A 23038-nucleotide genomic window follows, 5' to 3' on the forward strand; every position below is an offset into this window, starting at 1 on the left:
AAACTTACAAATGAATAGGAAAAAGCCTGATGCGTTGTTCCTGCTTCTGTCATTCTAAATATCACAAATCAATCACGCCACCAGTTCAGTGTGATTTTTTTTAAAGATGCGTACATTTTCTAATGGTCATCTATTTTTAGTATCTATCTTTTACCAGCTAACATCTGAGAAGAATCAAGTCCACATTGGTGATTTGACACATTGTAAGCAAACCCTACAACTGATTAAATTTTATTTGATCAAAAACATGAAGGGCAGTAGAGTAAATTGGCTGACACAATTCAATTTTCCCTTCTTAAGTATTCTGTGATCGTTTCTTCTACCATAACATAAAGTTTACAGTTTCTCTGATTTCATGGTCTTCTGTTGATCTGTTTGCTTTCCTAACAATCTTAACTATTGTTGCCAACAAATGCAAGGAGCATATATAATGTTTACAGTTATTAACACTTTAATTCCTGAGAGTGACCAGTATCTAATTTCTCCTTTCAATATCATTCCTAAATTAAGCATTAAGGTCATGAGAATAAAGGAAACGATAATCAACTGAAGAACCTCTTGATTGTTAAACAAATTCTCCTTGCCAGCACATCAGGAAATGAATGGAGAACAGAATGGAGAATATGCATACTGATGATAGGGTGTAAAGGGTTATATACATCATGTAATCAGTTTTACATATGTAGAGTAATGCTTAAATATATAATTGTGGTGAGTGCAACTGCCTGGTAAACATCAGTCTATGGTCTTCTACTCTTCCACCTTGAAGGGTGCCTTTTGTACATAAATGAAGTTCAGTGCCTTTACCAGCTTTTTCGGCTACAAAGATCAACAAAGAACAACAGCCACACCAAAAAATATTTTTCATGTTTGATCCAATTCCAAACTCTCCAACCAAACATCACATAAATTGTACGACAGACAGCAAAGAGAATTGCTGATGAAAACTTGAAAGTTAAAGAGTTATGTAATCATATGTACCAGAAAGACAGCAAATAAATGTAAAGTGTTCTTATGTACAATGAAGTTTCAAACTCATTGAAATTAAGTTGACTTCATGATTTTAGTTTAAGAAATGTGTAATATCTCTTTACATGGATGAAAAGAGAATGCCATCTATGAATTTTGAAATATTAAATGCAAAAAACTTGGAATTTAAAAAGACTGCTAAAATATGGCATACCTATTCACTGAGATTTTAATCATTGGCTGGCACACAGAGATATAAAAGAGGCTTTGTGAAAAAGACAAGGGCAATAAAATTAAAGATTCAGGAGGATCAACTAGTTTACTGATGTTCTCACCTGAATTCAGTCTGTAAAGAGAATTCTGCAACACTACTGTTTTATTTTCTTTACACTTGAATTCAAACATAGAATTTAATTATTTGCAGGCAGTTTAAGGAGGAAATTAAAGGAATGGATATATGTTACATAAAAAGAAACCCCCTATAATAAAAATAAAGCAGAGGCATATTGCCTTTGCTTCTGAAGAAAGCTATAAAAGGTATTTTTAAAGCAATTGTCTACATAATTATGTAAACCGGGTGCAATGTACGGTCGTAAACACAATTACTTTATTCTAACTTTCCTCCTTCAATGGTGCCTAGTGTATCAAACATATCAAGTTCAGTACTTCCAGAGTCATAAGCCGGGCTTTTAGAGCTACAAGATAGTTAAATAATCAACGCGTTATGGCAGGTCAATTTATCGAGTGTCAATTAAATATAGTTTCCTAAAATCGTATGGAAAGTTTAAAATGTGCTTCGCTTGTGCTACAAATACGGATTTATCGTTCTTAATTACTGATAACCATGTGCTTACAAGCGTGCATGTGAACTCAAATTGCCAAGACCCTGTTTAACTGCACGATCACAGCTCAGACACTTCTTGCAAAATGTGATGACTATCGATTTCAGATATTGATTCTTCAGTTTCCAGCATTAGGAAAAAAAATATCGTATCGCAAGCATGTTCATCACAACCCGAGCAGTAAGTACGCCTCGAGATGTTGAGAGAAGAGAGAGTGGCTCCATGTTTTGTGAGACAATTGAAATTATTTCCCGAAGTTCGTACAAATCGAGTAGGAAGCATGAAAACATAGCGCTGAGAAGTACTATGACTAAACAATGAAGTTCACTCATTCAGCAGTAGAACTAATTCCACTTTACCCGTGAGTTTGTTTGCACCACACATCTGCGGTCCATAATTTAATTCTCAGATATTCGACGGGTTCTCACATGACAATATTGTCAAAATCAAATTACCGTGTCAAACTTAATGTAAACATAGACATCGCTGACTCAATCTAATTTTTTTCAATTTTGGGAAAGGCTACCACTTCGTTCTAAAACATCACTTCTTCGACAAAGCGCGATTTTTTTAAATGAACAGAGTAAGTCCTGCGACAGGTGATTGAAGAGAGAAAGAGGTAGAAACTGGCGCTCGCCGTTCGCTATCATTTGAAAGCTAGCTAGACAAAACGAAATCCGTAAGATAACTTCTCTTCCATTAACACCACAACTGTATAAAACATTCCAAACGACAGAACAAGAAATACATTGAAAAATACGAACACTTTGAAATGTTATTCAAGCGATGAACCGGCGTGAGGGTTTTTAGGCGATGAAGGCCAAAGTCATTGTTTTACCGAAACGTGATTTTAATTATAAACTGAAGCCAGAATCAAACGACTATTGTTAAAAAAGGTTTGAATTTTTCTGGACCTTAGCGTTAGAGAAAACCCAGATAAGACACGACTTACCTCCTAGTCTTTGTCGGATCCTTTGTAGTTCGCTTCTCTTTGTTGATGACCTCTTCTCGGTCTGTTTTCAGGAGCGTCTTTGTATTTCCTTCTCACGTTGCTCTTCGCTAGATATTTGCTTTTTTACCTATGTCTTTTCTTGTTCTCCTTCGCGTTCCTTTCACCGTATCCTGCCTATTTTGGTGTCCTCTCTGACTTTCTTGCGCGTTTTTCTCGACTCGCTTTACGTCTTTTACTTCTTGTTTTTTTGGTCGCTCAGTCTCTTTCTTTTCATCCTATTTTCACTCAAAACCCTCTCTCCACGAACTTGAAACATAACAATTTCCTCCTGTTGATAAAGCTTTAGCTCTGCCGGTATTGTTATTTTGCGAGTTGATTAGATATTGCAAAATACTGAGAATTACTGTTCAACTTCAACCTCACTGGTTTGATTTCGGGCTCAAAACGCGGGTTGCAAATTATTTGCTTACGCGGCTTCACATCCACTAGCCCGCGTGAAACCCTCGTGCAATGCCTAGCCGTGTGCCCGCGGTACGCTACACGGAAGCTCGACACTCGAGCATGCGCACTTCATTGTCATCTGCCGGTGTCTCCTGGCGCACACTAATGGGGTATCCAAGTTACGCGCGCAATCGCGCCTGTGCATGACCTTCTCCCTCACCCTTCCATTACGTAATGGCTAAGATAGTGCCCGTGGTACAGTTGGCCGCGCATGCTAAAGGTAGCACCTTGTACGGTCGGTCGTACGGTCGCACGTCCAAATTTTTTCGGCTTGATGGGTTCCTACTATTTCGTATAATTATGGGACTACGCTGCGCCCGCTATTAAATATTATTAGAAAGAAGAATCCTTCCTTTCTCGGGCGGTATGTATGAATCCATAGGAACGAATTTATTCATACAGAGCCCAAACAATCCTTTTAGTACGCTATTGGCATTTACAATGTCGGTCTGCATTTACTTTCTTCAAAATCAACGATTTATTAAAGTTGAAAACTTGCTCATTTGTTTAAAAGTGGTGCCTGTATAATTGAGCAAAACGCGGTCTTAACGCCAACTTCTCATAACTGGTTGCGAGAAAACTATTTCGGACTGAATTTTGTGTGAAAAATCGTTTTTTGAAGATATTTAGCCTTCTGTAATGGCATCATTTAGTAGGCTTAAGTAACCGAGTAAGTACACGTAAATTTTGAACTCTTGTACATGACCAAATTATAGCTAATTATTGAAGAATTTGTTCATGCTTAGCTTGCGTATATCGAGTTATGGATGCACGCGGGAAGTTTGGAGAGCACGAAAAATGCGTAAGAGTAGCTCGAGGTGCAGCCGAGAGCTCTAGCTTTTCGATTGCTCTCCAAATTTTCCGAGTGCATCCATAACTCGATATACGCACAGCTTAAAGCATGAGCAAATTCTTTCATAACAGAGCGACGACAAGGATCTGCGCGAATAAGCCTTTTATTGTGATAGAGTGCAAAATTCTCACAACGCACAAAAAAAGTAAACAAACGTCCCCTTGCTGGTCAGAAACACTCCACGTTTTATACTTTGGTTTGTGCGAGAAAATTTGAGCCAGTTAACTAATAACCGTGAACGAAAAGCTCAAAATTTACGGAGAAAATGGAGAAAATCAAAGTCAAAGAACTCACGTATCACTAAAAAATATTTTACAAGTCAAAGACCCGAAGTTATCAAGACAAATTCGCGAAACGTGCAACTTGCAAGTTTTTTCAGCTTTATTTTTGTTGCTTGTTGGATCAGGATCTAAATGGTCAATGCCGATAGAAAAATTGGGCAGTTCTTCGCTGGTTTCTTCCATATTTCAAAGAGAAGGAAAACTGCACTGCAGCTTAACAGGAAGGAAAATCTGAAGTTAGGTGAAAAAAAAATGCTCACGTCATCTTATTTACGCTCGAGCGTGCGTAAATAAAGATTTTGTTCATAGTGGCTCGATAGGACTTATAAGGGGCAAGCACGCGCGTTATGTTATAAAGCAAATTATGTAGTCGTTCCGGTCCATTCTTTTGATCAGCGAAGAAATATGACCGGTCGCTCTTAAGAACTGTTCCTCTAGGTTTATTTCGCATATTGCTCGCGTGATGTATGGCAGCGTTTCAAAACGTTTCTCGTACGATCTCAAATTGGCTAGTAAATAACTTGGATTATAATAATCGAAGCCCAAAATCTGTACACAAATTATTTATTATTTATTAAAAAATTTATTTTAAAAAGTGCTCATGAAGATGACTTTTTACTTCACTTACAAAATTGGTGGTCCCCAACTCGTTTTAAAATTCTTTCAATATAATTTCTGGGAATATTGAGGAATGACTATGATCCATCAAATAATTGGTGTGTTGAAATAACGAGAGCATTTCGAGCCACCTTGAACAAGAAGTCAGAAAGGCTGATGGTCGTCATTTAAGATGTTATCATTTTTCTTAGTACTCAATTTATCACTTCTTTTTTATAAATCTATTGATCATGGTTCCTTAACGAATGGTACAATCTTATTAGCGGCGAAACTCGCAGTCTATTCTACGACCGAAAGCGAACAAGAGATTTTATAGTCTTTTGTAATGAGCAAAGTGAGGGGACTGACTATCTGCTTTTGACGAGGTTTAACTTTTTTGTTTTTGTTATTTCTCTTCATTCATATTATAACAGGTTTCTAGAGTTACAAGTTTTCACGTATTTATTGATTTTGTTATCACTCGTATGGATACAAACCGAAATGGACTCCACTCAGTCCTATTACCATTACTTATTATCATAAAGGTAATCATGAAAAAATAAACAAGAATGCATTTTAAAAATAGCACGAAATTTTAAAAAACCTTAGTCTATATTATCAACAATCACGCGACGGAAATCTCGAAACCAAATGTTATTGTAAGTTATATTTATTGTAATATCAACGTATTTGCCTTCTTTGAACATTTTAGATGAAGTTACATTACTGTTCGTGGGAGATATTTCCTTTGCTGGCCCCATCAAATACTATGTTGACCACAAGTACCATACGTACAATGATACTTTCAATGACGTGGCTCCATTCATCAGAGAGGCGGACATTTCAGTGGGTAATTTGGAGTCGCCATTTGCCAACCAACATGTTCTTAATCACCTTTACCGAGGGAGAAAATCAGTTTTGCTATATGCCACTCCTAAAGCTGCATCAGCGCTCAGGTGAAAATCATAACGGAAACTGGTAAAGTTTAAATTTACAAAAGGAAGAAATCGTTTTTAAAGAGGCCTCCACAGTCAGCACAAGCTTCCGTAAGATCGCCAAGATCGCCTTCACATTCAGTATCGATTCTTTTAATACCGTCTGTTGTATCTCGAGATGAGCAACAGCGTGAAGAAATGATTCTATGTTCAAAATAACATTTGAATCTAAGACTGATCTGAGATCATTATCGTAAGGTTTGCATTACATCAGTTAAAAAAATAAAACAAAACAAACGATATCAAAAAATTAATAAATAAACAGGTGCAAATACATTGATTCCGCCCGCCTATTGCTTGGCCTGAAGTGAATCTGATCAATACTAATTAAGTAAATCCCAAACTGAATTTTAAAAAAATATAGAAACAAATTTCATTAATACGATAAAAGAATTTCATAACATGGAAGAATATGAAAGTAACTTGCGAAATATTATTTTAGCACCGTCTTCAGCCATCTCAGAAGTGAGGACCTGGTCTGAATTATTCGTTTGCAATGAGAAGTTTTCAAGCCTAATAGCAGGGTATACATTGCATATACCCGATAGTTATACTCTTGGATCCTCCACGCAGGTTTGCAGGATTTGATGTCGTGACTATTGCCAACAATCACTTGAACGATTTAGGCGGTGTAGGAGCTAATTTTACCACTGAAGTCCTGGAAAAGACGGGTATAAAGTATTTTGGAATAAGTTTTGGAAAATATGATTCCTCTCAGGTACACTAACGAATTGTTTTAAACCCCGTTTTCCTGGAAACGAAATGAAAGAATATTTAGAGAAAGCATGGAGATTTAATCTCAAACTAATACAACTATGTTACATGTGTTTAACATTTTAGACATTTTTGCTAAGCTTTCAATATTGAATAAATATCGTGTGACCCGGATATTATTAATAACCGAATGGATTTGTGAACAGCAAGGGAGCGTCTAGAAGAGTGCTGCAAATCTTTCCAACGAGACGTATACTGTGTAACCATCACAGTTAATGATTATTTACCCGACAGGGTTTAGGAAGGTTTCATAACTGTCGGTCGGCTTAACGGGCGATTCACAATTTATCAATTTAGACAGGTGTACTGTAGCTTATTTGCAACATTTGGGTACTCTTAGGGCCAGTACACATTGAGGCCAGGGAGAGGTTGTTAGCGCGCCTGCAAATGTAACGTGAACGCAACCTTGGCTAGGTGGGTTACTGCATCTTGAGAAGTTTGAGGAAAATTGGGAATGCCTTTGACAGGGTTACCCTCCACAGCAAACCGGGTAATCCGGCTAGGCGGGTTTCTCCAGTTACTATGTAAACATGATCAAGATAAAATAAGAGGTTATATATATGAACAGACGGGTTATCTGACCTACCCGGGGTACTCCACCTCAATATAAACAAGCCCATATCAAATTTCATACAGCAGTATCTCCCGCTATTAACGTTACATTTACTCCTGTTAGATCTTAACAGATACATCTTAAACCAGTTTTGAGCTGATATCAATATTTTTGTTGTCATTTTTTAGGAACCTCTCATTATTAAAAGAGACAGAATCACTATAGCATTCCTCGGTTATTGTGCAATACCCTCCACAATGAAAAACTGCAGCGAAATGAGGAAGTTGTTCAACTCGGGTCCCGCCATTTATCAAGATGATATCGCTACTAGAGACATCAGGAGGCTAAAGAAGGTTTTACTCAAATTTAATAGCTTTATGATTATCGGGGCAGTTTTTAATTGAGTGTCGAAACTGATCCAGGATTACTCTGGTTTTGCTTTACTTCGCCTTGTGATTGGTCCAGAAAATTTGCGCCTCCTTTTAACCAACGAAATTCAACTTAAACCAACCATGATTTCGTTATCAGCATTTACCTGCGTTTCATGCAGGTTACCTGTTTATACTTTGTGTTCTCGTTAGGTAATAATGATGTTGAACATCGCTCATATTGACTGTTGTGATACCTTTGGTTTTAGTAATCCGAAACTCAACTGAAAACTACACTAACTGAAAGTTAAGAAATAATTTATTCATCTTTTTGTTGTAGAAGGGAAAAGGCTTAGAATTATAAATGACATAATTTTCTTCTTAGGCCAGCTTAACGTAGCATTTAGGTAAAGAATGAGTTGTTATTCAAATTGTGAAAAACTGTAAACAAGAAGAAAATGCCATCTTCTGCGTGATAGAACCTGCGCCTATAGTTACTAGTTGGACGTTGCTACCAACCTGGCCGAACTAAGGTAGCCACGTATTAGGAACGAGATGATCTTTGGCTGGCTTGCAAATTTAACCTGTGCGGCTCAAAACATAGTAATTATGATAATATCGATAATGATGATAATAATAATAATAATAATAATAATAATAATAATGAGATATAGCAGTGGACATTCTACGAGGTAGCTTTCTTGTCCACTGTTTCCTTGTCGAATTGGAATTTAGAATGTTGATATTGCGGAGGAAGGAAAACCGGAGGACCTGGAGATAAGCCCTCGGATCAGGGTGAAAACCAAAGACAAACTCAAGTCAGTGTGACAATCTTCACCATACTGCGCCATCCCTGCTCCCCGAAACAATTTATTCATAATCCACTTCGAGTTTTAACTTGATTTCTGTGCATTTCATATCATCATCTTTTATATGAATACAATAAGGATCTATCCTTCTAGTCATTCTATAACACGCGTATTGTATAGTTATACTTTACCTCATTTTTTGTTTTTTGTTTTTTGTTTTACTTCCATAGGCCAAAGTTGACATTATAGTCGCTTTCATGCACTATGGTGAAGAGCTCACTTTAGGACCCGTCTCCTCCCAAAAGCACATAAACAAACACCTGATGTCTCTTGGGGTGGATATGATCATTGGAGCTCATCCACACGTTCTTCAGGATCACTGTCTTCGAGATGATAAACTTATCGCTTACAGCTTGGGGAATTTTCTTTTTCATACTAACCAACCACCAAGTGCTGTTGATCCGGTAACGCATTCATATGGTTCAACCAGTGACTACAAGTACCTATTGACTGAATGGAAAGACCGAGTGGGAAAATATTTGGGTGGTTGACACGACGTAAACACCTCGCCATGCCCGATCCTTACGACCTCTCCCCAAAATATTTCAGTCTTTCTCGAGTATGGGAAAAGAAAAAAATATTAAACGTCTCGTGTAATGATTCGAAAGTCGGACGTTCCTATTTAACACCGAACATCCAAATGAAAGGAAGGGAATTCTTCGGCAAGCCAGGCCATACTAAGTTCATATTTGGCAAACTAGCTTCGAGGATACTGCTTAGATCGGCAATATAGAAAGGAGCTTTTTTCATGCAAAGATGTAGTAAGCAAGGTGAAAGGTTTTAAACTCGCTTTTGGGATAAATATTTGAAGAGATACGTTTTACCTCTACCTACTGCTATATTCCAAAGAAAATTACTCTTTCAACATCATACATAATTTATCATTTCCTAGCGTTCGTTTCCCTTTTTTTCATACTTCTCTTTTTCCGTTTTCTTCAATTTTTTTGTTTTTTTTTTCTTTTTTGTACTTGTATGTTTATCGTTTATTTTCCTCGCTCCTACTTAGTTTGTTTGTGCAGGCTTGACTAAATCCTCTGACGGTACTTCCAAGTTTCTATATCCATGTTCAATTTGTTTTTCAGAACGTTTACGGAATGTTTGGCAAGAAACCCAATAAACAATTAATTAAGAAATATGAGCACTTTGTCCTTGGGAACCGCGACGCGTTGAAACTATCCCGGATGCTTAAAGTCACCGTTTCAAGGTATAGTACCACTTTGCATCTTATTTTCCAGGGCTTCTTTAAACCACAATCAAATTTTTCATCTTCAAGCATCAACTTAAACAAAAAGAAAGCGGTGGTTTGGCATCTGAAAGATGCATTAATGTTAGCTGCTATGATACCTTTGTCCATGAAGAGAAATCTGAAGAATACGTGTAGGGATTAAAGAGTGATACAGGAAGAGTCAGATAGTTATGAAAAATGTGAATGTTTGGTCATTATTGAAAGGCGGATATGACTGACATTCGAGTGTCAAAGAAGTTCTTTGGATGTTTCACTTAACCAGTCTGTAAACTGTTGTCAGCTATAGGCAGTGAAAAGAATCATCATCGTTGATCGGACATTATTTGAGTATTTTGGGTCCGAAGGAAACAAATAACGTTTTGGTTAATAGGGTCGTTTCAGTTAAAAAAGTGCCAAAACTTACTTTTTAGTAGAATAACAGGGCTTTTTTTTAATCGAGTGTCAAATTCGTGAATACATGTACAGAACAAACTTTTTTTTTGGTGATACAGAAAAATATAAAGGTAATAAAGATATCATACAAAGAAAAAAAATTGTCTGAAAACGAGAGAATATAAATAGTTGATATTCTTTTGATGAAAACTGGCAAATGGATCTGGAACAATAGCTGAGATGTCATATGAGACAGCAGTACTCTGGATGTCTACGTACATCTAACTGAAACAGCGTGTTTTCAAAAACAGCGATATTTTTAAATGAGACTTTCTAGCGATTTTGATCGGAATAATCAGTTACAAGCAATCATTTTCAATAAGGAGAAAATAGTTTGTATATTTTCAATTTCTTTCAGTTTCATTCAATCATCTCTCTTTATAGGAAAGGAGTCGTGGGAGCAAAGTATCTTCCACTGAAAGTCGCTTTCGATGAAGAAAATAAGCGACTGCACCCTGAACCCACAAAGAACGCAAAATGGATCACTGTATGCGGAGCTGAAGATCAACACTGTAAATGTCTCAACAATTAGGATCAAATCTCTCTGAAAGAAGTCGATCTAAAAACACTTCAACTTCTAAATAGTATTTAAAACAAATTTCTTACCTAACAATATGATATTTTATTTCATCTTCAAAAATACATTTTACATGGTGCGAAAAGCTGATGAAGTGTCGGCAGTTTACTAGCTATATCAAACACGCGTAAATAATTAGAGCTATTTTACAATAATTGTTTTTTCTAAGTCCTCGTTAAACACCTTGTAAAACACCACATTTTATGTAATAAAGTATAGTTAAATTCTCTATGTTCTTTGTCATCGACCTTGACAATGCAACCTCTCTCCTTTCATAGGGAAGAAATATAACCCTATGAGTAATTAACTAATTATATAAAAGGCGCTTGCTAGCTACTTTCCTGGTCGCAATGATCTCGTTGCGACATTGGCATTTATCGTCCTCAGCTCCACAGACTTCGATCCATTGAGCATTCTTTTCAGGCTCAGGGTGGAGTCTTTTGGTTTTGTGATTAAATTTGACTCTAAGAGGCAAATACTTTGCATGAACCACACCTTTCCTGCGACATGAAAATGAAGAACATTATTTTTAAAAAAAAATTAATTGAGCTACATTTTATAGCAAGAAATCTATCTCTAAGAAAGCATTTCTTTCATTGAAGCCCTGTTTGAAAACAATTAATCAAATGATGAATAATAAACAGCTGTGACTTGTACCTTGAAACGTTGACTTTGAGTATCTGGGAAATTCTTAAGTCGTTGCTAGTTCCAAAGGCGTAATGCTCGTAAGACTCAATTTCAACTTCACTCGGCTTTTTGCCAAAACCTCCATACACAATCTTCTAGAAAAAAAGGGGAGAAATACATCAACTGACTGACAGGAACGGAAAAATGTTTTGCTTGCTAAGAAAGTAATGAACAAACCAATTAGAAATCAGGGATCCGACCCTGCCCTCCCCGGGGAGGGTCGGAGGATTTTGTCGTATCACCATACCACGATAAAATTTACCTGATTCCCCCTGAGGTTCTGTAATATCCTTATGGTAACCCTTCCCCGCTTTTTCCCCTGTTGGCGTTGTAAATCCCTGTTTTTTTACATTGAGGAACACAACAGCTTGTAGGCATATCGATAATATGTAGATATATAGTAAAATAGTGAAGATAAAGACGATGTTTTCACACGATATATCAAATCATAGCAACTTGCTCTCCAAGATATTTCCTGAGTAACCTCGACTTCATGATCTGGCCCAGTCGCGTACAAGTGTTGTCGGCCATATTGGAATTAGGTGTATGAGGTTCTGTAATATTCTTATGTTTCTCTCCCCCCCCCCCCCCCCCTTCCATCAATTCTCCATATAGTAGCCCCCTTTCCTTATACTATGTCGGTTTCGTCTGATTTACTCCCCGTTTCCCCTGAAAACAATGACAAGAGAGAGTAATTGGATCCTATCTTCATGTAAATACTGGTCTCCTACTTAACAATTTTCTATAAGCGTCGTCGGCGAGGGATTTATGGCAAATTCATCTCGCATACCTCAGCGCTGATGCAGCATCCTTGTTAGCACTGAGTAAAACTGTCTTTTCACCTTTGAACATGTGGGTCTAAACATCTTCGTTGACGAATGGAGATTCCAAATTATACACAGATATATTAGCATCTCTGATATATGGAGTCATTGTATGTGTAGCGCTTACGCTCCACGTAATATTTGACTGGGCCAGCGAAATAAATATCTCCCACGAATATCTAGGATACATGCTATGCAAGGAAGAAAGGACGAAAAAAATGCCGCTCATCGATACGAATAAGACAAGAGTGAAACCCTAAAAGGCTCCAAGGGAAATTTGAATTTGTACCCGTTAAGAACAAGATTTTTTACTATGCCAAGGGTATAGTTACAGAAATTATTAGACTGATATCCAATGAAGATCGATTTTGGTTAAGATGAGCTCTCAGTCTGTCGTACAAATAGAGCGATTCATCGGAGTTATCGGTGCATTAGCCTCGAAAAATAAATCTGAAGTAGCTATTCGCGAGGACCTTCCTGGTAAGCGGGAGGCTAAAGTTATATAAACAATAGCCTCCCTTTGGCTCGAAAATGCACTTGGATATTTGTCTGCGCCCGCTTTCTATTCAGAGTAAGTCTCGATGAACAGAGAATTTCCAAAGAAAAATATTTATGAACACAATTTTGCTCCCAATATAAGCTATTGTGTTTATTATGTTTCAAATGTTTCTGCAACGTGTGGGAACTTTTCAGTGTAGTCCAGTACGACTTTTCGAACATTCAAATATGTCGCTTTTTCTGGGAAAAGAGTTAAACGCTCATTCATTTTGATTTAAATTTGAAACGTTTTGGTTATATTTTTTTTAAAAGCCAGAGGTGACATCATAGTTGTATTCATGCATTATGGAATGGAAACAAAATTAAGACCACTCCCCTACCAGATTGATATAAACAAACATCTGCTGTCTCTCGGCGTGGATATAATCATTGGAGCCCATCCGCACGTGGTACAGGGACATTGTGTCAAACATAACAAGCTTATTGAAGACAGCTTGGGGAATTTCCTATTTCATCCGTGTCCTTATAGACGGGGAAGCAATCCAGTTACGTATTTATCCGTTCAACCTGTTTACTAATTCTTTTCCTCCCTTTCTTTCTTTTTTCTTCTTGTGTTTTAATTCATGTATATTTTTATTATTCTACTCCCACCTATGGCCATCCTGCATCTTATTTCATAAATTATTTGTGGACCAGCCACTATTTATCGCCTGAGGGGGGGTTTAGGATCACATGGATTTTAGAGAGGAAGGGAGGGGCTATCAGCCGTCGCTAACAGAGTACAAAAGGGCGTACTATATAATATTGACTAGCAATTACCTGCTGACGACGAGAGGTGGGGGGGGGGGGGGGGAAGGAGGGGTTACCATAAGGATATTACAGAACCTCAGGGGATTCTGGTAAATTTTATTGTCATATGGTGACACGACGAAATCCTCTGCCCTGATTTCTAATTGGTTTGTTCATTACTTAGCAAGCAAAACATTTTTCCCTTCCTGCCAGTCAATTGATGCATGGCTCCCTTTTTTTCTCGAAGATTGTGTATGGAGGTTTTGGCAAAAAGCCGAGTGAAGTTGAAATTGAGTCCTACGAGCATTACGCCTTTGGAAATAGCAACGACTTAAGAATTTCCCGGATGCTCAAAGTCAACGTTTCAAGGTACAAGTCACAGCTGTTTATTATTCATCATTTGATTAATTGTTTTCAAACAGGGCTTCAATGAAAGAATGCTTTTCTTAGAGATAGACTTCTTACTGGAAAATGTAGTTCAATTCATTTTTTTTTCACTAATTTTTAGAATAATGTTCTTTATTTTCATGTCACAGGAAAGGTGTGGTTAATGCAAAGTATTTGCCTCTTAGAGTCAAATTTAATCACAAAACCAAAAGACTTCACCCTGAGCCTGAAAAGAATGCTCAATAGATTGAAGTCTGTGGAGCTAAGGACGATAAATGCCAATGTCGTAACGAGATCATTGCGACCAGAAAAGTAGCCAGCAAGCGCCTTATACATAATTAGTTAATTACTCATAGGGTTACATTTCTTCCCTATGAATAGAGAGGTTGCATTGTGAAGGTCGATGACAAAGAACATAGAGAATTTAACTATACTTTATTATATAAAATGTGGTGTTTTACAAGGTGTTTTACGAGGACTTAGAAAAAACCGTTATTGTAAAATAGCTCTAATTTTTACGCGTGTTTGATATCGCCAGTAAACTGCCGACGCTTCATCAGCTTTTCGCGCCGAGTAAAATGTATTTTTGAAGATGAAATAAACTATCATATTGTTAGGTACGAAATTTGTCGAAGTTCAAGTGTTTTTAGATTGACTTCTTTCAGAGAGATTTGATCCTAATTCTTGAGACATTTACAGTGTTGATCTTCAGCTCCGCATACAGTGATCCATTTTGCGTTCTTTGTGGGTTCAGGGTGCAGTCGTTTATTTTCTTCATCGAAAGCGACTTTCAGTGGAAGATACTTTGCTCCCACGACTCCTTTCCTATAAAGAGAGATGATTGAATGAAACTGAAAGAAATTGAAAATAAACAAACTATTTTCTCCTTATTGAAAATGATTGCTTGTAACTGATTATTCCGCTCAAAATCGCGAGAAAGTCTTATTTAAAAATATCGCTGTTTTTGAAAACATGCTGTTTCAATGAGATGTACATAGACATCCAGAGTACTGCTGTCTCATATTACATCTCAGCTATTGTTCCAGATCCATTTGCCAGTTTTCATCTAAAGAATATCAACTATTCATATTCTCTCGTTTTCAGACAATTTTTTTCTTTGTATGATATCTTTATTACCTTTATATTTTTCTGTATCACAAAAACACTTGTTTATTCTGTGCATGTATTCACGAATTTGACACTCGATTCAAAAAAAGCCCTGTTATATTACTTAAAAGTAAGTTTTGGCACTTTTTTAACTGAAACAACCCTATTAACCAAAACGTTATTTGCCTCCTTCGCACCCAATATACTCAAATGATGTCCGATCAACGAGTGATGATTCTTTTCACTGCCTATATCTGACAACAGCTTACAGACATAGACTGCTAAAGTGAAACATCCAAAGAACTTCTTTGACTCTCGAATGTCAATCATCTCCGCCTTTCAATAATGACTAACCATTCACCTTTTTCATAATTTTCTCACTCTTCCTGTATCGCTCTTTAATCCCTACACTTATTTTTCAGATTTCTCTTCATGGACAAAGGTTTCATAGCAGCTAACATTAATGCACCTTTCAGACTTCAAACTACCGCTTTCTTTTTGTTTAAATTAATGCATGAAGATGAAAAATTTGATTGTGGTTTAAAGAAGCCCTGGAAAATAAGATGCAAAGTAGCACTATACCTTGAAACGGTGACTTTAAGCATCCGGGATAGTTTCATCGCAGTTCCCAAGGGCAAGCTGCTCATATTCCTGAATTAATTTTTTATTGGGTTTCTTGCCAAATCTTCCGTAAACGTTCTGTAAAGAAATTGAACATGAATATAGAAACTTGGAAGTACCGTTAGAGGATTGCGTCAAGCTTGCAAACACAAACCAAGTAGGAGCGAGGAAAATAAACGATAAACACACAAGTACGAAAAAAAATAAAAAAGAAAAGAAAACAGAAAGGGAGAAGTATGGAAAAAAGGGAAATGAACACGAAGAAATGACAAAATTATGGATGATTTTGAAAGAGTTATTCTCTTTGGAATATAGCAATAGGTAGAGGTAAAACGTATCTCTTGAAATATTTATCCAAAAAGCGAGTTTAAAGCCTTTCTCCTTGATTACGACATCTTTACATGAAAAAAGCCGCTTTCTATATTGCCGATCTGAGCAGTATCTTCGAAGCTAGTTTCCCAAAAATGAACTTAGTATGGCCCGGCTTGCCGAAGAGTTCCCTTCCTTTCATTTGGATGTTCGGTGTTAAATAGGAACGTCTGAGTTTCGAATCATTACACGAGACTTTCATATTTTTTTCTTTTCCCATACTCGAGAAAGACTGAAATATTTGGGGAGAGGTCGTAAGGATCGAGCATGGCGAGGTGTTTACGTCAAGTCAACCACCCAAACATTTTCCCAAACGGCCTTTCCATTCAGTCAAGAGGTACTTGTAGTCACTAGTTGAACCATATGAATGCGTTACCGGATCAACAGCACTTGGTGGTTGGTTAGTATGAAAAAGAAAATTCCCCAAGCTGTAAGCGATAAGTTTATTATCGTGAAGACAGTGATCCTGAAGAACGTGTGGATGAGTTCCAATGATCATATCCACCCCAAGAGACATCAGGTGTTTGTTTATGCGCTTTTGGGAGGGGAAGGGTTCTAAAGCGAGTTCTCTACCATAGTGCATGAAAGCGACTATAATGTCAACTTTGGCCTGTGGAAGTAAAACAAATAAATAAATAAATAAGGTAAAGTACAACTAGTCAATACGCGTGTTATAGAATGACTAGAAGGATAGATCCTTATTGTATTCAAATAAAAGAGGATGATATGAAATGCATAGAAATCAAGTTAAAACTCGAAGTAGATGATAAATAAATTGTTTCGGGGAGCAGGGATGGCGCAGCATTAATAAGGAAGTAACATCTGACTTGAGTTTCTCGTTGGTTCTGTCCCTGAACCGAGGGTTTTTCTCCAGGTCCTCCGGTTTTCCTTCTTCCACAATATCAACATTCTGAATTCCAATTCGACAACGAAACAGTGGACAAGAAAGCTACCTCGTGGAATGTCGATATCATCATTATTACTATGGTTTTAGCCGCACAGGTTAAATTTGCAAGCCCACCAAAGATCCCAATACATGGCTACCTTAGTTCGGCCAGGTTATAACAACGTCCAACTAGTAACTATGGGCGCAGGTTCTAGGACGCAGAAGATGGCATTTTCTTCTCGTTTGGAGTTTATCTCAGTTTGAATAACAATTCATTCTTTCCCTAAATGCTATTTTAAGCTGGCTTAAGAAGAAAATTATGTCATTCACAATTCTAAGCCTTTTCCCTTCTGCGTACAAAAAGATGAATAACTCCTCCCAGTTAGTGTAGTTTTCAGTTGAGTTTCGGATAACTAAAACCAAAGGTATCACAACAGCCAATATGAGCGATAGTAAACATCATCAGTACCCAATGAGAACACAAAGTATAAACAGGCAACCTGCATGAAATGTAAGTAAACGCTGGTAACCAAATCATGATTGGTTTAAGTTGATAAGTTAGTTAAAAGGAGGCGCGAATTTTCTGGACCAACCACAAAGCGAAGTAAAGCAAAACCAGAGTAATCCTGGATCAGTTTCGACACTCAATTAAAAACCCCCCTGATAATCATAAAGCTATTAAACTTGAGTTAAACCTTCTTTAGCCTCCTGACGTCTCTAGTAGCGATATCATCTTCATAAATGGCAGGACCCGAGTTATAAAACTTCCTTATTTCGCTGCAGTTTTTCTTTGCGGAGCGCGTTACACAATAACCGAGGAATGCCATTGTGATTCTGTCTCTTTTAATAATGAGAGGTTCCTAAAACATGACATCAAAAATATTGGTATCAGCTTAAAGCTGGTTTAAGATCTATCTGTTAAGATCTAGCTGGAGTAAATGCAACGTTAACAGCGGAAGATACTGCTGTATGGAATTTAATATGGGCTTGTTTATATTGAGGTGGAGTACCCCGGGTAGGTCAGATAACACGCCTGTTCATCTATATAACCTCTTATTTTATCTTGATCATAATTATATAATAACTGGAGGAACCTGCTAGCCGGGTTACCCGGTGTGCCGTGGAAGGTAACCCTGTCATAGGCATTCACAATTTTTCCTATAAACGTCTCAAGATGGGGTAACCCGCCTAGCCAAGGTTGCGTTCACGTTACATTTGCAAGCACGCTAACAACCTATCGGAACTTTACCCCGGGATCCCGTGGTTGTAAGATTGTATGTAAACATGATAAACATGGTCTATTTTTTTAAAGCACGGCTAAGCAGTTTACCTCACCAACCTCAGGGATCCCTAGACTCAATGTAGACTGGCCATAAGAGTACCCAAATGTTGCAACTAAGCTACAGTACACCTGTCTAAATTGATAAATTGTGAATCGCCCGTTAAGCCGACCGATAGTTATGACACCTTCCTCAACCCTGTCGGGTGAATAATTGTTAACTGTGATGGTTACACAGTATACTTCTCGTTGAAAAGATTTGCAGCTACCTCGCTGTAATCCATTCGTTTATTAAAAATATCCAGGTCACACGATATTAATACAACGTTGAAAGCTTAACTAAGATGTCTAAAGTGTTAAACACGTTTATTTTCAAATAAAATAGTTGTATTGGTTTGAGATTAAATCTCAATGCTTTACCTAAATATTCTTTCATCTCGTTTCCAGGAAAATGGGGTTTGAAACAATTCGTTACTATACCTGAGGGGAGTCATATTTTCCGAAACTTATTCCAAAATACTTTATACCCGTCTTTTCCAGGACTTCAGCAGTAAAATTGGCTCCTACACCACCTAAATCGTTCAAGTGATTGTTGGCAATAGTCACGGCATCAAATCCTGCAAACCTGCTTGGAGGATACAAGAGTATAACTATCGGGTATGTGCAATATATACCCTGCTATTAGGCTTGAAAACTTCTCATTGCAAACAAATAATTCAGACCAGGTCCTGACTACTGATATGGCTGAAAACGGTGCTAAAAAAATATTTGGCAAGTTACCTTCATATTCTTCCTTGTTACGAAATTCTTTTATCGTATTGATTAAATTTTTTATTATATTTTTTTAATATTCAGGTTGGGATTTACTCAATTAGTATTGATCAGATTCACTTCAAGACAAGCAATAGGCGGACGGAATCAATGTATTTGCGCCTGTTTGTTTGTTTCTAAATATTTTGATGTCGTTTCTTTTGTTTTATTTTTTAACTGATGTGATGCAAACCTTGCGATTATGATCTCAGCTCAATCTTAGATACAAATGTTATTTTGAACATAGAATTATTTCTTCACGCTGTTGCTCATCTCGAGATTGTCGTAAAACAGAATGTATGAAAAGAATCGATACTGTGAATATGAAGGCGATCTTCGCAGTGATGAACACTACTTAAGTAATAGTGAAAATAAGGCCATCACCTGAGCGCTGATGCAGCTTTAGGAATGGCATATAGCAAAACTGTTTTTCTCCCTCGGTAAAGGTGAGTAAGAACATATTGGTTGGCAAGTGGCGACTCCAAATTACCCACTGAAATGTCCGCCTCTCTGATGAAAGGAGCCACGTCATTGAAAGTATCATTGTACGTATGGTACTTGTGGTCAACATAGTATTTGATGGGTTCAGAAAAGGAAATATCTCCCACGAAGAGTATCGTAACTTCATCTAAAATGTTCAAAGAAGATAAATATCTTGATATTACAATAAATATATAACTTACAATAACGTTTGGTTTTGAGATTTCTGTCGCGTGATTGTTGATAAAATACACTAGGGTTTTTTAAAATTCCGTGCTATTTTTAAAATGCATTCTTGTTTATTTCTTCATGATTACATTTATGATAATAAGTAATGGTAATAGGACTGAGTGAAGTCCATTTCGGTTTGTATCCATAAGAGCGATAACAAAATCAATAAATTCGTAAATACTTGTAATTCCTAGAAATCTGTTACAATATGAATGAAGAGAAATAATAAAAACAAAAAAAAAGTTTAACCTCGTCAAAAGCAGATAATAGTCAGTCCACTCACTTTGCTCATTACGAAAGACTATAAAATCTCTTGCTCACTTTCGGTCGTGGAATAGATAGCGAGTGTCGCTGATAATCAGATTGTACTATTTGTTGAGGAACCATGATCGGTATAGTTATAAAAAAAAAGTGATAAATACAGTACTAGGAAAAATGATAACATCTTAAAATACGACCATCAGCCTTGCTGGCCTCTTGTTCAAGGTGACTCAAAATGCTGTCGTTATTTCAACACACCAATTATTTGATGGATCATAGTTATTCCTGAATATTCCAAGAAATTATATCTAAAGAATTTTAAAACGAGTCGAGGAGCACCAATTTTGTAAGTGAATTAAAAAGTCATCTTTATGAGCATTTTTTAAAACATTTTGAAAATGAATCTGTACATGATGTTCGAAGCCAACTGAATTTGTTTTTATAAAGATTTGTGTACAGATTTTGGGCTTCGATTATTATAATCCAAGTTATTTACTAGCCAATTTGAGATCGTACGAGAAACGTTTTGAAACGCTGCCATGCACCACATGAGCGATATGCGAAATAAACCTAAGGGAACAGTTTTTAAGAGCGACCGGTGATATTTCTTCGCTGATCAAAAGAAAGGACTGGAACGACTTTGTAATTTGCTTTAATTGGCTATAATTTGATCGTGTACAAGAGTTCAAAATCTGCGTGTACTTACCCGGTTACTTAAGCCTACTAAATGATGCCACTACAGAAAACTAAATATCTTCGAAAACAGATATTCCAAGAGTAAAGCATGAAGGCGTTCATTCCATTATTCTTCTATAACAAAGTGAATTTGGCACCAGGATTCAAACATTCCTGTGTTCCTAAATGGGGTTAAAATCGCGGGTAACCCCTTAGAATGACAGGTGACCTCTTCCGCAGTGATATAGTTCTAAGAGGAAGTCCCATGGTGTTTATATAGCGAAGAATGAGTGAACTATCGAATAATTTACGCCCTCTGCTTGAGGCTCAAGGTATCTCAAGTCCAGGTAACGAAAGACAATTCAACACGAAGATATAAGAAGAAACTGTTCAATCTTGATTGTTGTTCTTACAGCTCTGAAATTGTCTTCACAATCTTGATTGGTGTTCTTACAGCTCTGAAATTGTCAGTCTCAGCGCGACAGAAACTGGTGTGCTGATACCTCAATCACACCAAAGCTTAATCATGTTTTGAAGCTGTTTTGTCAAACACTGTCTAGATTTATTTTCAACATGGAAGCTGCTTGAAAAGATGTTTGTTGGCCTCAAATTTAGCACATTGAAAAGAATTGTTGGTGAATTTTTTAATACGATGAAAGATTCAGTTTTCAGTTTTCTTTCACTGATTTTCATTTGGTTAAACCCTGGTTAACTGAACATGTTTTGCTGGTGTGAATGGGGTATTAGTTTGTAGTTTGAGAGCATGAGAGCATTTCTAACCATTATCCACTTATAGGTATAAGGTTAGTTTTCCGTGATATCCTTCTTGGAATCAAGATAACATGAGGGGAAAGGTAAGAAAAAGACTTCACTCGCTTAAATAAAGGGAGAAATGAATTTAGAAACAGACAAAGTTCCCCAGTGGAACAAAAGAGCCGTGGGATGACTAGCAAAAATGGAGGTAAACGGTCGACAGTGGGTAAATCATCTCATCTCTCATCTTTTATATACTGTTCCCTTCCACCCTGACAAGTAACTTCATCCTATAACTGTTAGTGATATGAAGCAGATTAGAAACAACGATTTTGTAAATAATGAAGGTTTGAAATAAAGTTCCAGCTCACTTATCCAATATAATCCAATTCAGTTTGCTTTTGCTGTAATCTTTTTTCTAGAGAAAATAAAAGGAAAAATCGCACCTTCTTTTCCGAGAACAACGCTCATCATAGTCACCACGAAACAGATTATTTTTAAATTCATGGTGCAATAGAGGCTTTGTAACGTCTTTGTTTCTGATTTTGAATTGAAGACAATCTATCACTTGGTTAAATCTGCTTCATTACGTTTTATTACAATCATCTCACCCCAAACCGGCCACCTGTGACACTTGAAACTTTAGATATTGATAGAGGTTTGACAGTCTTGTCATTTAAGGTTAACGTTAGAATTAAGCCTTTGCTCAAAAGATGAGCCCAACACTTTGGTAACCGTATGTCACCAGGCGTTCTAGTTAAGGATTTTCAGAACGGATATCAACAACATTTGGTTCGTTCGAAAAAAAAAACACTGTAAGAAGGAACAAAATTTCGGAGGCGGTTTCTCACCACTAAGTTAAATTGGCATTTAAGTGAGCGTGACTTTCAAGAATACGAGTAATTTACAGCAGCTTGGGTAAATGTTTCAATTAGAAAATATAAAACTTAAGGGGGGATTCATAACATTCAATCCAAGCTGTACGACATATCTGAGAACAGAGGATTGCCAGATACCAAATATTCAAGTATTGATGTGGAACTAAATAAGGCTGGACCATGACACCAGGAATTGTGACAGTAATGTACCAATGTTTGGTTTCATATCGGTACCAACAACTGGGATATCAGTGAGGTCTTCATGTGATATACGTTCGGAAAGTGATTGCTCAGGAGTTCCGCCTTCGGATTTCCATCGTTTATGATTTTACCGTCAACTTAAAAATGAGCGTCCCCAATCGGGTTCTTCAATCCTGCGATCCCGATCAAAATTTTCTCTTAATCCCGTAATCCCGACGGTCTATACCGGCCAATCCCGATCCCGATCATACAATTTTGTCTTAGCCCATTTGGCATGTTCGGGTACAGGATGCCAAGAATTTGGATTTGTAAAATAGTACGCCGCCCAATGGGTTATCCTCATTAAGCCTTCTTAGGCTGCATTTCCAAAGTTTCTTGGGTAGTCTAACACTGTGAAAAGTTTATCTTTGTGATGCATAATTGAGTGAATATTATTCATATCTAGTGTTATGTAACTCAACAGGTTAACAGCATTATATTGGTATAATTTTGA

At 37.1% G+C, this 23038-nt stretch overlaps 3 protein-coding genes across 4 annotated transcripts in view; 2 read left to right on the plus strand and 1 right to left on the minus strand.

Annotated features, from left to right (window-relative positions):
- The window catches only part of LOC149040592 (uncharacterized), a 19439-nt gene extending 8399 nt beyond the window's left edge, over nt 1-11040 (plus strand). For both annotated transcript variants that reach the window (XM_089182925.1, XM_089182924.1), the window contains exons 2-7: nt 5708-5951; nt 6564-6708; nt 7506-7670; nt 8725-8958; nt 9637-9758; nt 10617-11040. In XM_089182925.1, coding sequence (XP_089039051.1) covers nt 5708-5951; nt 6564-6708; nt 7506-7670; nt 8725-8958; nt 9637-9758; nt 10617-10764 — 1058 coding nt within the window. In that variant the 3' untranslated portion in view covers nt 10765-11040. The remainder of the gene's footprint in view (nt 1-5707; nt 5952-6563; nt 6709-7505; nt 7671-8724; nt 8959-9636; nt 9759-10616) is intronic.
- A 1657-nt stretch (nt 11041-12697) lies between these two features.
- LOC149040594 (uncharacterized) lies at nt 12698-14281 on the plus strand. Its single transcript, XM_089181580.1, has 4 exons — nt 12698-12800; nt 13131-13363; nt 13855-13976; nt 14144-14281. The coding sequence occupies exons 1-4, from the start codon at nt 12698-12700 to the stop codon at nt 14238-14240; spliced, it is 555 nt and encodes a 184-aa protein (XP_089037706.1). The 3' UTR covers nt 14241-14281.
- Nucleotides 13970-22046, minus strand: LOC113666651 (uncharacterized). The gene is given in 8 exon segments (XM_027182445.2): nt 13970-14819; nt 15684-15719; nt 15721-15800; nt 16468-16701; nt 17673-17837; nt 18737-18881; nt 19451-19694; nt 21913-22046. Coding segments are annotated over 8 exon segments (1113 nt in total). The 5' UTR covers nt 21974-22046; the 3' UTR covers nt 13970-14671.
- Between the last annotated feature and the right edge of the window lie 992 nt (nt 22047-23038).

The sequence above is a fragment of the Pocillopora damicornis genome, chromosome 9 (assembly GCF_964200805.1).
Source record: "Pocillopora damicornis chromosome 9, jaPocDami1.2, whole genome shotgun sequence".
NCBI lineage: Eukaryota > Metazoa > Cnidaria > Anthozoa > Scleractinia > Pocilloporidae > Pocillopora > Pocillopora damicornis.

Coding starts and splice junctions, on each gene's coding strand:
- LOC149040594 (XM_089181580.1), top strand. CDS start 12,698: ATGAGCTCTCAGTCTGTCGTACAAATAGAGCGATTCATCGGAGTTATC. Junction 12,801..13,130: donor TATTCGCGAGGACCTTCCTG/GTAAGCGGGAGG, acceptor TTTTTTTAAAAG/CCAGAGGTGACATCATAGTT. Junction 13,977..14,143: donor CTCAAAGTCAACGTTTCAAG/GTACAAGTCACA, acceptor TTCATGTCACAG/GAAAGGTGTGGTTAATGCAA.